The 16,624-nt window shown below is 35.6% G+C and overlaps 2 protein-coding genes across 2 annotated transcripts; both read right to left on the bottom strand.

Moving 5' to 3' along the window:
- Positions 1–395: 395 nt before the first annotated feature.
- LOC106133508 (dolichyl-diphosphooligosaccharide--protein glycosyltransferase subunit 1) lies at positions 396–1,981 on the bottom strand. The gene has a single exon (XM_013333254.2). It carries the CDS (start codon positions 1,907–1,909, stop codon positions 509–511), a length of 1,401 nt encoding a protein of 466 aa, XP_013188708.1. The 5' UTR covers positions 1,910–1,981; the 3' UTR covers positions 396–508.
- Positions 1,982–4,376: 2,395 nt separating this feature from the next.
- Positions 4,377–16,563, bottom strand: LOC106133509 (protein disulfide-isomerase A6 homolog). Its single transcript, XM_013333255.2, has 8 exons — positions 16,401–16,563; positions 16,106–16,299; positions 15,659–15,883; positions 12,084–12,236; positions 9,669–9,878; positions 8,133–8,287; positions 5,583–5,741; positions 4,377–5,236 (listed from the first exon to the last, which is right to left on the bottom strand). The coding sequence occupies exons 1-8, from the start codon at positions 16,420–16,422 to the stop codon at positions 5,080–5,082; spliced, it is 1,275 nt and encodes a 424-aa protein (XP_013188709.1). The 5' UTR covers positions 16,423–16,563; the 3' UTR covers positions 4,377–5,079.
- Between the last annotated feature and the right edge of the window lie 61 nt (positions 16,564–16,624).

Genomic DNA, 16,624 nt, shown 5'->3' with positions numbered 1-16,624 from the left:
TGACGTAAAAACTACTGGATTGATATTAATGAAATTGGGCACAGATATACTAGAAGTAACTTAACCTTCAAGAGTAACATTTCTACTTTTTTCTGCAATATCCCTCTCGAACGATGTCACACGCACAAGCTTAAAAAATTGAATTTTTGTTATTAATAAACACAAAAACTGCTTAACCGATTTTGATAAAATTTAGTACACAGATAAAATGGACTTAGGAATACCATATGAAATATTTTTCTGAAAATTCTCACAGGGACCAAGCCCTGCGAAAAAGCTAGTGTAAAATAAAGGGAAACTTCATACATATCGTCAAAACAAAATGATTTCTTTATCGATAATATATTCTAGGATAGGCATTGAGGTTAGTGTAGAAAAGATGTTGCAAATAAAAATAGCAATTTACTTATTATTATTTATTTCTCACACATTTGAGACATAGAAATGCACAAAACTAGATGATTCAAACATACTGAATATATTAATGTGTAACATAAAATTAAATTATTTAGTCCTTGTGTGGGTGCTCAGCCTTGTGAATAGAGAAATCTAATCTTACATAAATAATGACCAAAAGGAATAGTGCATGTAGGAAACCTACAACTAAAAGAGGTTCTTGTAACATCAGCAATCTTGGGAATGTGTAACGAAGTTGGAAATCTTGAATGTGATTCTCAACAACATTCTCCTTTTTGAAAGTAATCACTGGGCGACCCTTGGTGTCCAAATAAGTATAGTGAAGACTGTCTGGCAACCTTGTAACAGGGTATGGCAAGTTAAGCTTGATATTGGAAGATCCCTCTGGCAAAATGATCTTGGTTATCACTTCATCAACTTGCATATCATCAAATATGTGGTCAATAACCCTCATCTTCAGCAAGAAATCATTTCCAGAGCTAAATAAATATTCATAGCTAGGTACATTGTAGCCTAGAGTGTAATGAGTCTTCCAGCCTCCAAAGAGAGGGTATCTAGGTCTTAGGTCAAGTTCTACAGAATCCTTCTTGACCTTCATATTGGAGGTAGATATGTTGCCATTGGTGTCTCTATAATACACATCTGAAGCAGAGGCAGGCAACAAAGTCTTGTATGACCGTACACTTGCAGGCCCGCTGTGATGGTCCTGTTGGTAATCATAACGAGAAAATGGGCCCTTCAACTTTGCTCCAGAATGTACAATCTCGATGACTTCCTCAACAGCTATGTTTCCCCAATGAGATACTTCAATTAATCTTTCAACACGAGTAACAGTCAAAAATGGCGAGTTGTTCTTGTAGTGAACAGATAATTCCTTTTCACTGAATGGACCAACATTTGTATATGGACCGTAGATAATGTTTCCATCTTGCTGCGTAAAAGGTTTAAGTTTAGTAAAAGACTCTACGTTTTTCGTCGTCATGACTACAGTCGTCTTTTGGGATGCAATTGGGTAGGGAGAGTACACATATAAGTTACCAATGTACTTCACCAACTGATCTTCTTGTTGAGTAACGCTAGTGGGATAGGGCTGTAGCGCTTTAGTGTAAACCGATTCAACAGTAAAAACAGCAGTGGAACCCGCCCCGACACCCTCTTTCAGTTCTACACGCCAAAATCGCGCATTGTCGTAACCTTTCACTGTTGTGTCCATAAGTCGTAGCTCTCTGTTGTTACTATCCTTAGCACCGATGAATGCCAAGTTGCTCTTCTGTGAAGCCTCTACTGCTACCAAGAAGTTCCTTAGCGGTGATTTACCATCATTCTGTAGGGTTATTTTGGATGTAATTCTTACGAGTTGAGACGCAATATTCACTGTTCGGTCTACATTTTTTAACTTAACATCACTAGACACTGTATCAACAATAACACCTTTACATATTAAAAGTCCACATAGTAGGAAAATAAAACAAAATTGCATTTTCGCCGGCATTGTTAAATTTTAGTTCGGATTTTTGACATTTGACAACGTCGTCGCCGGAAGTACACGCCATCACATTTCACAGGAACTGTGTTGCCAGTCAATTCGTCGTTCCCGCTCGTCGCCTCTAGCTTATGGGGCTTAGTAAATACTATAGTCACAATAACAAAAAATGTGAAGTGCCGTCAAAGTCAAAGTCGAAAGAAAAAGTAACTTCATTGCTTCAATCAAGCGCGTGTTTATTTTGTTTCTTTCATTTCTTCGTAATTTTTTTTGCTGAAAGGTTCTTTGATATAGATAATACCTACAATAATTATTATAATTAGCCGTGCTGTCCGGATTTAATATTTAGTTAAAATAAATTCTTAAAATCTGTTCGTGCCTATGTATAAATTTCTCAATCTAGGTGCCTATATCCTAGAACGAAATTATCCACTTTATCTGTAATCGTTCGTACAATCTAGTGCAGGAAATTGAAGAATCATGCGCTTATTCATACAAATTTGCCTTTTACTACTAGGTAAGTAAATACTAATTGATGTTTCATTCAGAAATTATTAGAGAGAATGTGAACTGAATATGCTGTTTTTTTTTTAGTTTTGAATCAAATCTATTCACCATGTGAGGCATTCAGAGGCTCAAGATCATACGGTGGAAGTAGCAAGTCTACAAAGAGTAAAGAGAGTTCTGGAACAAAAACATTTGCTGGTACTTCACCTGGATTTCCTTCTCAGAATTCCACCAGAAGAGGTTTAGGGTTGTCTGCATGGGGTATTGTTGCACTAACAGTGTTTTTAATCCTGGCTGGCATGAGCGTGTATTATTTTGTAACATGTTATCCCATAATTTGCCAAAAGCAGTCGAGTTATAATATTATGGCTATGACTCCTGTCTGAATCCATTTATATTCCCTGTACAACCACTTTCATAAGTATTATTTAGATAATACCTTACAGTTACGTTTTTGTACTTTAAGCACTATAAATCTATTCTCAAATTCTCGAATAAGGTTTTTAAAACATTAATTTTTTTATTTCAGTACAATTTTAAATGACGCCTAAACTTATGAATGTAAAAGTATTCATACATACTTTAGCATGCTTGGTTGGAAAGAACAAATTTTTAACTTTTTACATTTCTTATCTGTCAAATCAAACTAAGTCCTGCACCTTCTAGCCATGATTTTTATCACAGAATTATGCTTTAATGGAGAAATGTAATATAGCTATAGTTCATTGTACCAAAAATTATGAATTCATAATATCAAAACAACTTTACCAAATGTGTAGATTATATGGTTGTGATTGTGTGTAGAAATGTTCATCTCATATCAACATTGTGTCATATCAAATTAATTTTATAATCCATACCTTTATTGGGTGTTTTGAATGTTGTAATGGAATTTATGTGAACTCAAGACATGAAAATTGGTTTGTTGGTAAAATTTATAAATGTACTGTTTCTAGTGGACCAATTGAAATTACTTTCCCTTAACTCTTTCTACTAAATAATAAATGTAGACTTGTTTAAGAGATAAGAACAAATAGTGAAGTGTTCAATATAGGTATTAGATTTAAGACTGTAATCGACAATATTATTTGCTATGATATTTCCGATGAGATTGTGATTATATTGACTGATGACATAAAATGAAATTAACCTATTTCATTGTTTGACTGCATATGGAGGCTAAAAATTATTCATTTAATTTAATGGTAATAGGTACATTCATTCACAAATAACATGGTGGTTATAAAAAAGGAGCACATATTGTGACGATTACTCATGTTTATATAAAAGTTCAAAATCCGTTATATCTTTAAAAAAAAACCTTTTTGAAAATTATTTTGAGCTTTCTCCTTGTGTACCTAACCAAATTACTGTGATAATATTGACCTAGAACTCCAGTGTATGTGACCCTCTCAACAGTTGGTGTTGGGGGGACCCATTTGAAAATTGAATAAAAGATTGTAGTTATTGTAATAAACGCGACTGAACTGAGACCACTGCAGCTAGATTGCAATAGCTTACTGTACAATTTAACATCAATTTTCCACTTTATCACAGTAGCGATAGATCATTTTTCAAATGCCTCTAGATATGTTATATATAGATCATGCCTTCACCAATAGTTTGGCAGTATTACGAGGACAAAATATATGATTTGCAAGGTTTTAACATTAAAAGGACATTAAATAAATATACATATCATACAGTAGTGTGTAAGACAATATTTATAGTGGATAAGAGTGCATTTAAAAAATTTAGAATCTTTGGTACTAGAATTGACAACTTTTTTGCAATTCTTTTTTATTGTCGAATATAATATGCTCAAATAAAATTTATATGAAATCTATGGTTTTTAATTTCTTTTGAGATTGATAGTCCTAATGCTTATTACTAGAACAGGTAGACGGAAACTTTAACAAATGAAATAGATGGTAGGAACATAGGTATAGTTTAAAAACAAACACATCGATATGATATTAAAATGGTTTAATTGAAAATTACTTTTACATATCAATAAAGTTGTCTATGGCTGCTCACTAGGAATAAATGCAAATAAATTACTTAGTTACTGGAAGAGTTGCAGCCAAAAGTTAGAAACATTATTTTTATCCTAATTGAGACTTTACATTAAGTAATTCATCAATACTTACAGAACACTCAAAAAATCCATTCATTCAAGAACCGTAAAAACGGGCCAAAAATATGAACATTGATTTTAGAAAAATAAGCATCAAAAAATAAAAATGAGCACATACATTCAATGAGAGAAAGGATTATTATTTTTCATAAAGTTAATTAATTTTCTCAGATAGGCGACATGAGAATTCACTCTAAAGCAATCTTAATAATTTTAAATGGGAGGTAATAGCAAAAACTATAGAAACATGTTCAGTCACCTATATAAAGAGTGAATAACGTTGATAAGTTTCATTAACACATTTCACATGATTCTGGTCTACAAGATTTGGGTATGCATAGTCTGACATTATTTAAATATTGAAAGGTGATGTGTTACATTACGCTTTGAACGCATCACGACAATTTACTTGTATAGTCGCTATACGTCGGGCGTGTCCCAAATGCGTTCAAAGCTTTAGGCGGTTCGCATTACATCCAAGATTTTCGGCACATACACAAACACACACGACAGTCTTTTAAGCACATGTTAACGTTTATAACTCGTCCTTATCCAAATCGACGTCGGACAGGTCAATGTCCTCTTCAGGCGGCAACTCTCCGTCCTTGCCGTCCCAGGGATCAGTTGTGGTGATCTTGGGCATTTCCGCACCTCTCACCGGAGCAGTCTGACCGCGACCGAATGACAGATCCCTGCGAAATTGGATGAAAATAAAGGAACTACATTGTGGAAGGCCATGTGCAGTTGTTTCTAAACTATCGCTCTTGGTCTTTACTAGGCATGACATATTAAAAAATCGCCACTTTCCTGGAGGAGAAGGCGATAAATTCCACTTTTCATGAGCCTTCACACTTTCAAACATTTTAAAACATTGTTATATATGAACAAACCACTTAAGTATTCCCAGCGTAGCGAAAAACTATCTGTTTATCCCGTTTCACGGCATAATAAAAACCGAAACAGCTATAGTTTATCGCGCGATAAAAACCGCGTGCCATAGTAGGGGGCAGACCTCACTAAAGGCAATGTAAATCTCACCTGAGGAACTCGTTGATGCCGGTCTCCGAGAAGGAGCCCCTGAGCGTGGAGAACTTGAGTTTCTTCGCGTTGACGACCGCCATCGCGGGGAATCCGAACCCGCCCATCTCCAGGGCGGACTCCAAAGCTGGCTGCGCGCCGGCCTCCGACCACACCCAACTAGGGTAATACGTAAATATTAATATAAATATTATATAACAAAGCCGTGTGGTTCCTGGCACAAATAAAGAATAGGACCACTCCATCTCTTTCCCATGGATGTCGTAAAAGGCGACTAACGGATAGGCGTTTGAACTTTGGATTTTTCTTTTAAACGACGGACTAGCAATCACTTTATGAATCTCAATTCTATCATTAAGCCCAACAGCCTAACGTGGCCTGTTAGTCTTTTCATGATTGTTGTCTATGTTTACTCCGCGAGGGATATAGACGTGACTAAAGATATGTATGTATGTATAACAAAATATTACGTTTTACGTACGGTCGCGTTCATAATTGCAGTCATAGTTCGCAAAACTTTATAGCTTGCACCGCTGCTATCACTCACACATTCACACAAATAACACAATAAACAACAAGCGGTGAAACGTTGGGTAACGCGCCATCAAGAAGAGGGTAGTCTAAAAAGTCGACCGCGCAGCGACCGTCATCCGCTAATAATCAACACAGCGACAGCCACACAGCGGTGATCCATGGTGGAACAGTACGAAAATAATGGCTTCATACCGACCAGAACATTTGCGGAACAGTTCGACACATTAGTGGTTACTGTTCGTCGAGTTTTCATCGTGAGGGACTACACAACAGGCAGCCAGCAAGAAAGCCGTATTTATCCGAAATAAATAGCAAAGACGTTTAGAATTTGCTCGGCAGTATTTGGATTTTTACTGGAAAGAAGCGATATTTACGGACGAAAAGTTCGTTTATGTCATCACAACACGGTAGGCTTCATTTATGGCGAAGAAATGCAACTCTGTATGAAGAAAAAAATATAGTGCCAAATATGGAGTCTGGACACATATCTGTAAATATGTGGGGCTGGATGAGTGCTGCTGGACCTGGGGAACAGGTGTGGATAGCAGGACGCGCTACAGCTGCTCATTATGTGCAAGTGCTGCAAGAAACCATGTTACCAACTGTGCGGTGTATTTATCCGATTGATGATATGCCAACAATATCATTTGTGCAAGACAACTGCCCTATGCATCGAGTCCATATAGTGCGTGAAAGGTTCTGCCAATTTATATTAAAAGTAATAATTACTTGGATAGTATTTTAAGGACAGCTTCAATATCTTTTCTTTATGAAAACGAATAATTAAGCTGTAACCTTAATAACAGGAGATAAGTGGATAATACAATTAGTGTAATATACTATATATGTATAGCTTTATATAATCATCAATATGTAAATAAAACTACAGGTAAACTGTTTTAATAAAATTTACTAATTTTAATTATTGAATGTTTTATTTTGCTCCCTCTTTATTAAATAAATTATATAAATAAATTTAATATTTCTTGCTGATTTCCGTGTTTGAAGACACGGGTAGGTATTGTAATTCTTAGATATCAGTTAGTTAGTCAGTCAGTTACTTAGTTCAAATGGCACCTTGAAACATTAAAAATTGTCAGTAAAAAAATTAAAAAAAAAATCCTTGAATAGCTTCGGAATCCAAGTAACGCTAGTAACTAGAACAAGCGAGTGTGAACAAGCGAGATTATCTAATATATCTTAGATCTCACTTGCTCACACGAAGTAATAAAATTGCTACCCAATAATTTTCAAAGGAACCACTACCTATGTTAGGGTCGTGTGCAGACAAACTTTCAACCTTATTGAAATGACATAAGTCTGGCAGTCGCAGGCTTCCCTCTATAGGCAAATCTTATGCAAATAATGAGAGACGACGATATCTCGATCGACAATTATCGGGCCCAATTCGGCCATCGTTGATTACCGTCTCTTTCTGTTTTGTTATGTTATATGTCAAAGAATAATAGACTGTTTTTCTTAGTAATCATTGGTATTAAAGACCGTATTCATTTGAAGGAATATTTATTCTTTTTAAATATGCATGTGTGTGTGTATCTAGTGGAACCTCAGTGCACGCTATTTTAACCCGTAAGAATTTTAAAACTATGACTGCAGATATGAACGCGATAGTACTTAGTTAAATATTTTTTTTATATATTGTAATTGGTAATCAGTTACTGCTCTGATACACAGCTGAATTAACAAAAAAATTGCTCATTGTCTTATGACACCACATAGTTAGCTTAACGTCTAGACATTTTTGTTAAAACCCTTGTTATAACTGATTTTACTCGCGTTGCATAATACTTTTTATAAATACTATACGTATTAAACGCGCATGTTACGTACCTTTATTTAATCTCGGAACTTTCGAATTATATTACAATGATAGCGTAACACGATTCGAACCATCCAAGATACGAGTAAAATAAAGGTACGTTACGTGCGCGATGAATACCTGTAGTATATATTTATATGTGGTAGAATCCTTATTATTCAATAAAGAACACTCACCCCCACATCTTATTCTTGTACTTGTCTCCGAGTCTCGCTAGTATGGCGAGGTACTCGTTCCGGCACGCCGCGTTGCAATCCAGAATGTGCGGCAGAATGGACACTACGCATAGCGGCTTCTCGCTACAAGCCTTCATCGTCTCCTCGTCGACAACCTGCAAATTAAATCACAATTAATAAACACATAGTCACGTCTATATCCCTTGCGGGGTAGACAGAGCCAACAGTCTTGAAAAGACTTGTAGGCCACGTTCAGCTGTGATTCTTTTAAGGCGATGTGCTAGCAACCTGTTTGAATATCAATTATATCATTAAGCCAAACAGCTCTAAACGTGGCCTATGAATAAATCATAAACAAAAAAATAAATTTAACTATAATGTATCCTCGATCATGTCTCACTCCTTAATATTTTAGTTTGTCTCAACTAGATTATAATATATTTTTTAAGAAATTTGCTGTTATTGGATGTAGTGCATTGATCCCTTAGAAATCCGTAATTTGGGCGCAAACTACCAGTGGGTACTGTACTGTAATATAACAAAAAATAAATAATACTACACTATACATAAGTAAACATTGCTATAAATTATTGATGCCGATAAAATTTACGACGTTTTGCAAATTGTTTAATTCAAAACAGTTTGCACACTCCAATTTCAAGCAAGATTTCAGTCGCGCCTCATAAATTTATTCACGGCACTCGCCCATTGATAATTTACTTTTTTCTGTGTATATTGAAATGTTTTATATCTTTGGACTTAAGGTTAGTGAATGTTGCTTTTGCCTGTTATATTTTTTAGATTTCCCGATTTTTAACAGCGTAATATGTAAACATAGCCTTGTCGTTTCCAGCACTTTAGAATAGAACCACTCGGATGTCGTTAAAGGCGACTAAAGGATAGGCTTGTAAACTTGGAATTCCTCTTGTAGGCAATGGCCTAGCAACCTGTCACTACTTAAATCTCATTTCAATTATAGAGCCATACAGCTGAACGTGGCCTTCTAGTCTTTTCAAGACGGTTGGCTCTGTCTACCCCACAAGGGATAAATTTGTGTATATATGTATTACACATTATGCTTCAAAGACCAAGATCTTTATTTATATTTCTTTAAGTGTTTTGTCTTTATCCTGGCGTTAGTCTTTATTACACTCTCACCTCTCTAGGAGCCCGGGATGCACCTCTTTTCCAATCCTGGATTTTTACCAAATCCAGGATTGTAAGTCAAGTGAATCCCGTCTCACCTCCGAAAATTTTGCAAGGCACCATTATATTAACCGCTATTGGTTAGCACAGAAACTAATATAATGTAAACTTCAGTAACCTCGAATCTAAATTCATAATCAACTTACACCACTTCACATTTCAGCTTTCAGCGTTACAAGCGAACATCAAAACATACATTACACATAACCAACTCTCAAATCTAAAAACAAAAATTGCTATCAAATCAAATTACTGTTATCCAAACATATCGGACAGCCCAGCATTACGTTCTTCCAAATATTATTTAAAGCCATATAATCCATTACATACCTGCAAGACTTCAGGCGCTGGTACATTCTCCGCGAACTTGTCAAGCGCCCACGTGACGATATCACTGGACGTCCTGCCTCCGTTGTAGTCCTCGACGGAGTCCGAAGACTTCTTGCCCGACGGGAAGAACTTGATGGTCGGGTAGCCTTGCACTTGATAGCGGGACGCCATTGAAGTGTGGACTGTGGCGTCGAGAGCGCCTAACTTCACCTGTATAGGTAATTATATTACATTATTATAATAGCATTATTATCATCAGTAAATTAAATATCCGTAAGTAAATTTGCCGTGTGGTTCCCGGCACCAATACAAAAAAGGATAGGACCACTCCATCTCTTTCCCATGGATGTTGTAAAAGGCGACTGAGGGATAGGCTTACAAACTTGGGATTCTTTTTTAGGCGATGGGCTAGCAACCTGTCACTATTTGAACCTGAATTCTATACATACATATAGTCACGTCTATATCCCTTACGGGGTAGACAGAGCCAATAGTCTCGAAAAGAATTTTAATGTCTAAATTCTGAGAATCCATTAAGAGTCTACCCCCCAAGGGATATAGACGGGACTGTATGTATGTATGAATGTCCATCCATATCCATACATAGTAATTGACCGACAGTTCTTAAACGATATTGACAATAAGTCGACATGGGAGATCTATAGAATACCAACAGAAGCCAATCATATGATTTTTAAAATTTCTGTACGTCTGTCTGTATGTTTGTACTACAGGGAGTCAGCTTTTTCAGTGAACTTTTTTGGCGAACGGCGTCACCGCCAATAGCTACTTTGGCATAGATCAGCTAATGATATAATGGTAACCTCTGGTTCCTCTTCAAAGAGTGAAGACGCAACCAGGAATATCGCCAGGAGAAAGATGATGTTAATGCTATGCTAATCGTCCACCTTGTAAAGTTCGTAATAAAACCTACAAAAATTACGTCAATAAAATCAAAACTCGTGCAAGCGCACAAACGTGACAATGGTGCTCGTAAAAATATTTAAAATCTCGTGAGCCGCGATAAATTTTGACAATCTTTACTTGAAGAAAAATTCTAAAATACCTATATAAGTTTTGTTTTGTTCATATGTATGGTACATCCATACTCTCTCTCTCTCTCGTCTCTGCGTGTTCCCGGTTGCACCCTCCACAAAAGGTATTCGGGGCCCGGGGTCCGCTTCCGAATTCTCTCTCAACTTGTTCCGGTTTTCGGCGTCCTCGGATTAAATCTTGTCGCATCATTACATTACATACATACATAAAATCACGCCTCTTTCCCGGAGGGGTAGGCAGAGACTACCCCTTTCCACTTGCCACGATCTCTGCATATTTCCTTCGCTTCATCCACATTCATACATTACATTACATACATTACATATGGTCACGTCGAATCCCAAGTTTGTAAGCCCATCCCTTAGTCGCCTTTTACGACATCCATGGGAAAAAGATGGCGTGGTCCTATTCTTTTTTGTATTGGTGCCGGGAAACCACACGGCACCCGGCAATCTTGTCGCACATCCATAATAATAGATATTATACATGCGAAAGTAAGTATATTTGTTCCCTCTTCATAGTTATTCACACTGAACTAAATTCCATTAAAGTGTGTAGAAATAAGATATTTGTCACGCGAAAACTAATATTTTAACATAACATATAATCACGTCTTTATCCGCCGCGGTGTAGACAGAGCCAACAGTCATCGTAAAGCTGAAAGGCCACGCTCAGCTGTTTGGTTTAATGATAGAATTGAGTTTTAAATAGAAACAGGTTGCTAGCCCGTCGCCTAAAAGACGAATCCCAAGTATAAAAACCCTATCGTTAAGTCGCCTTTTACGACATCCACGGGAAAGAGATGGCGTAGTCCTATTCTTCTTTCTATTGGTGCCGGGAATCACACAGCGTAAATTATAAATTTATTGAATATTTCTTTAACTCCCCGACTTTTCGCTCACCTCTTTGCGTAATCTTCGGCTCATCGTTTCGTGACTTCTTTATTTGCGAATCTACCCCGTAAAGCGTGACATGTATTACATATTATATTGAGAACTCGGCCTTTCAGTCTTTTCACGACTGATGGCTTTGTCTAACCCGCAAGGGATATACATACATATGATCACGTCTATATCTCTTACGGGGTAGACAGAGCCAACAGTCTTGAAAATACTGATAGGCCACGTTCAGCTGTTTGGCTTATTGATAGAATTGAGATTCAAATAGTGACGGGTTGCTAGCCCATCGTCTAAAAGAAGAATCCCAAGTTTATAAGCCTATCCCTTAGTCGCCTTTTACAACATCCATGGGAACGAGATGGAGTGGTCCTATTCTTTTTTTTATTGGTGCCGGGAACCACACGGCACAAAGGATATAGACGTGACTATATGTATATTTAAAAGCACTTTGTCCACAGACCTTGCCCTTGAGTTCAGTGGCGGCCTTCGCCCACTGGGGCTCCAAGTTCTTGCAGTGTCCGCACCACGGCGCGTAGAACTCCACCAGCCACATGTCATCACTGTCCAGCACTAGCTCCTTGAAGTTGCTGTCCGTCAGCGTGATCACGTCAGACTGGAATGAAATGATTTCATTAATGATGCGAGGCGAGAAATAATCGAATTGCCGTTAATAAAGTTGATTTGTATTTTTTTTAAATAGGGTTAAAGACTTAGGGTGTAGATTAAACAAACCACCTCTCTTTTCCTAACCAACATCATTAAGGTGGTCACATTACATTGGACATAAGGTACATTTCATACAATAAAACAGAGTACTTTGCCGTGGCGATTTGCTATGAAAAAAGCTTTAAAAATAAACCCTTCAATGATGTACAAAAGTAATATTTTACATGTAATCTATACATAGTTTAGTTTACTGACTAGCTCAGCCAAACAAACAATGAAAGTGTTTTGCATTTATTTTTACCTGAACTGCCTATGTACTCTTGATACTTTTATATTTCTATATGAGAAATCGGTGAATTTCTTAAATTTACAACGAAAAGTCAATAGGAAATCTTAGTCTTAGTAAGAACGTTCCCAGACCAGTATAAACATATTTGGGCTTGGTGTACCTTAGACCTCATTTATCATGACATTGAGGCCAAACAAGCAAATATCGAATTGTAAAAAAGTTTTTCTTCCTTCCTAAAGAAAAGCACATATGTATTTATAAATAAATAAAAGTCATAAAACTTGTTAAAAACTTATTCTACCAGTGGACTAAACACCGTAAGTTTCGACAAAAACAATCTGTTATAAAAACTTTAATGCAATACTTTAGTACAGCGAATTGAAAGTTGTATAAAAATAATCGAAAGTGAGTGGGTGCGTAGGCGCATTGCGTAGGAGCAAAGACTCTTTGCTGACTCCCACATGTTAAACTCTGTTTCTAGAACATACTTGATAAATGTGAAAGTATCAATGAGTATAGTATGTTTCTTAATTGACCTCAAAATTAAGAAGGACAACAATAGAAATAAAGTAATAATTTAGGAATATCAATTATTTTATGCAAAAATATTTTTTTGGTACTTTCAAATAGTTTGGTATTTTATTTTGATAATATGCTTATTTGTAAAAAAATTAAGTCTAATTTCATATAATTATGTTCTTTTGTTTGTTTTCCTGCCCACATATAACCTTAATAAAGTACAGTAACCATTCGTTATTATGGTTTGAGAAATTAACTGTTTCATCTCCATCGGAAGCTGACTTATCTGTAAACATCGCTATACCTAATTTCTGTTAAAAAAGATAAGATAATCCAGTCAATGAACCTGGTTAACAGAACAAACAAGGTGGCTATGTAAACTATTTGGATTTTTTTCATAATATTCTTCAAGATGCTAAGAGTAAAGAGTACATATAGCAACAATAAAGTACATGAGCGATATATTTTTTTATTACCTATCATATTACCGAGTGTAGCCTAGTTATGAAAATTATTTTACCAAGGACGTCGATACAAAGACCCCAAAACCAATTTTTAGGTTTCATAAGTATCCAAAAAGTTTCAGTAGAGTTTTATGATGACAAATGAATGGATTGAATAGCAATCTTTAACAAACTATAACCCCAATAAGAGTTAATCAAATAAGCAGAAAAAATCAACATTAGAAATACTGTGTAATTTGATAAAAAACAATCTTTCATATTTGCGCAGAAAAAATCAACATTAGAAATACTGTGTAATTTGATAAAAAACAATCTTTCATATTTGCTAACTGGGTATTAATTATTAGTTTTAATTTAGCTCAGATCTTAAATTTTTCTCTAGACACAGCTAGCTGTCTTAATTTCTTGAAACGTTATCTGTGACAGACAGAGTTAATAAAATTCTTATGCCTATTTTATAGGAAACAAGTATTGAACATCAATTAGTTTATTGCAAAAAAAACTAACTCCTGCAAATCAAGCGAAAAATTTGAAACTACTTGTTGTAAATTTCTTTACAATAAACTTTTTATTTGCTGCAACTTTTATGACATCAGGATTATCAAAATCGTTTACTCTTCTATGAAAAAGAGAAGCAAATTTTTTCAGTTCATCTTTGTCTATGGGTACACCTATTACCATTTGTGGTGTTTCAATCTGCTTCATGTTTTGCGATGAAGTTCTTTTGACTTTAATCCATGGAATAGAATGACCAAATATGCCTTCTCTTCTCTTCTGCTAGTGAGATAAATTTTAAATGGGCTTCTGTTATATAATACACATATAGTCACATCACTTGCAGGGTAGACAGAGACAACAGTCTTAAAAAGGCTGAAAGGCCAGCTGTATGGCTTAATGATGATGATGATGAATTGTGATTCAAATATTTACAAGTATATTAGTCTTTCCCTTAGTCGCCTTTTACGACGTTCATGGAGTGGAGTGGTCCTATTCCAAATCTGTTATATTTTATGTAAATTTATTTTTATTAGCAATTATGATAATTGGTGATAATCATTCAGGATCATAAGTATAGAACAAAATCATTCTTGAAATAAATTGCAAAATGAAATGGATGGATTTCTATTGGTTTCATATTGATGCAATGTCATTGGTTCTATTCGAATCTAAATAAATAATTATTAGGGCAAGCAGCAATGACAATATATGCACATAATGAATAGTCTATTAGCATTTTACCTATTAAGCCAAAATGATACTGACAAACCAAAACACAATTTGGAACAAAACTTAAGTATTGAAAATGAACTTTGGATTTTAAATGCTCTTATGCCTGTTTTCACCAACAATTTTTAAGATTTAAGTAAGAACTTAAGCAGTTTTTAGGGCTTCATTTAGTAAAAAATTATTTTCACCGCTGCTTAAGTGTCACCTAACACTATTTAGTTGAGCCTTTAAATTTGCCCTTGAACTCGGTTTTGAATTGATTTTGAAAGATAAAGCTCTTTACAAAAACTTACTTAACTAGGGAGTCCCCTAACAGGAAACACCTTGTGTGATGAAAATTAAGTATCCAAATTTAGGAGGGTAGGTTAGGGAGTACCCTAGCTTAGGTATTACTTAGTTAGGAGTGAGTTAAAGGACTCATTGGTGAAAATGGGCGGTGGAGGTTTGGTTTAAGATGGTGTTCTGAGATACAGGCTGGGCTTAGTTCAGACACCAGTCACTCAAAATCTAAGTTTCATTCACCTTATGAGGTGGTTTGCATACTGTGCAGAGAGTGACAGATTAATGTCTTGTTCTTAATTATTATTATAATTAATTTCTTAAACATGAAATTTAAACATACCAACTCCTTATGTAAATTGTTTTTGTTGTTGTAACTGCTTTGTAACAGTTCTTAAGTAGATAATTAAATAAAGTGTCTACCTACTCTGAGTGTTAAAATAATCTCAGTCTCAGACAAAGATGTACAAACTTTATTTAGTTAATATCAAAATATGTGTCTTACTAAACTAAAAACCACAATTCTTATCCTATGTGGTGCTTTGCCTTCAGAGTTTTTAACAAGTAATCTATTCTCTGTCTAAATTTTACCTTATCTGAGGAGGAGCCACCAGCCTTCTTGCCAAGGCTCTCATATGCCTTATCCTTGGCTGCTTTCAACCCAGCCTCGATGAAACCTTCAGCATTCCTCTGCCCCTGATATGGGGTATGTTTACTGCCCGTGAACACTTTGATAGTAGGGAAACCACTAACTCCATATTTCTGAGCGTATGACTTGTGGGCATCAGCATCAATAGCTCCAACTTTTATAATACCCTGGAGAATAAAAGTTGTTAAAATATTTATAAAATTTTTTATCATGTTGCTTACAGCTCAGGATGAATAAATTGATAAGACAATCTTTCATTAATGACTGTTAACTATTTTGAAAATGCTTAATGAAAAAACCCAGTAAAATTTAGGTTATAAATAGAATATGTAGTTATGATACAAAAAGCCGATGATAGAAATAAGGTAATTGCTCTACATGGAAATTACCTTTAGTGCTCGAGCGGCTTTCTTATATTCAGGGACAAGGTTCTTACAATGACCGCACCAGGGCGCAAAGAACTCTACTATCCAAACCTCATCTGAATTTGAGACTAGTTTATCAAAGTTATTTGGGGTGAGTTCCACCACGTCAGAAGACGAATCGTATAGTGCTAATGACCCAGCGACACACAATAGCACTCCTGTGAATATAAAATATAGTTAAAAAAATAGGCCGGTAAAATAAACCGTAAGTACCGTGAAGACATTTTATACGGTCAATTAAAATGTTATTAAAACTCACCCAAACAGTGCTTGAGAAGCATTTTGTTTAATTTAATGCTACTTACTGAACTAAAAACTACAGAACACCAGTTAAATATTTGCGATAAATTTATAAAGTGAATGAGAAATTTTGGGCTAAATAAACACGTCAATCGTTTTGTCTCCAAAATTGTCAATGGATTTCGTGGATTATTGTGATTGGCCACTTCAATCTTCCCGCCTTATATGTTACATGTTCACATA

This window comes from Amyelois transitella, chromosome 3 (genome assembly GCF_032362555.1).
Source record: "Amyelois transitella isolate CPQ chromosome 3, ilAmyTran1.1, whole genome shotgun sequence".
NCBI lineage: Eukaryota > Metazoa > Arthropoda > Insecta > Lepidoptera > Pyralidae > Amyelois > Amyelois transitella.
Note: the sequence above shows the minus strand (reverse complement) of the source record. Positions and strands in the feature narration are given on the sequence as shown.

Coding starts and splice junctions, on each gene's coding strand:
- LOC106133509 (XM_013333255.2), bottom strand. CDS start 16,422: ATGCTTCTCAAGCACTGTTTGG. Junction 15,884..16,105: donor AAGCCGCTCGAGCACTAAAG/GTAATTTCCATG, acceptor TTTATTCTCCAG/GGTATTATAAAAGTTGGAGC. Junction 5,237..5,582: donor GGCATCAACGAGTTCCTCAG/GTGAGATTTACA, acceptor CCAATTTCGCAG/GGATCTGTCATTCGGTCGCG.
- LOC106133508 (XM_013333254.2), bottom strand. CDS start 1,909: ATGCCGGCGAAAATGCAATTTTGTTTTATTTTCCTACTATGTGGACTT.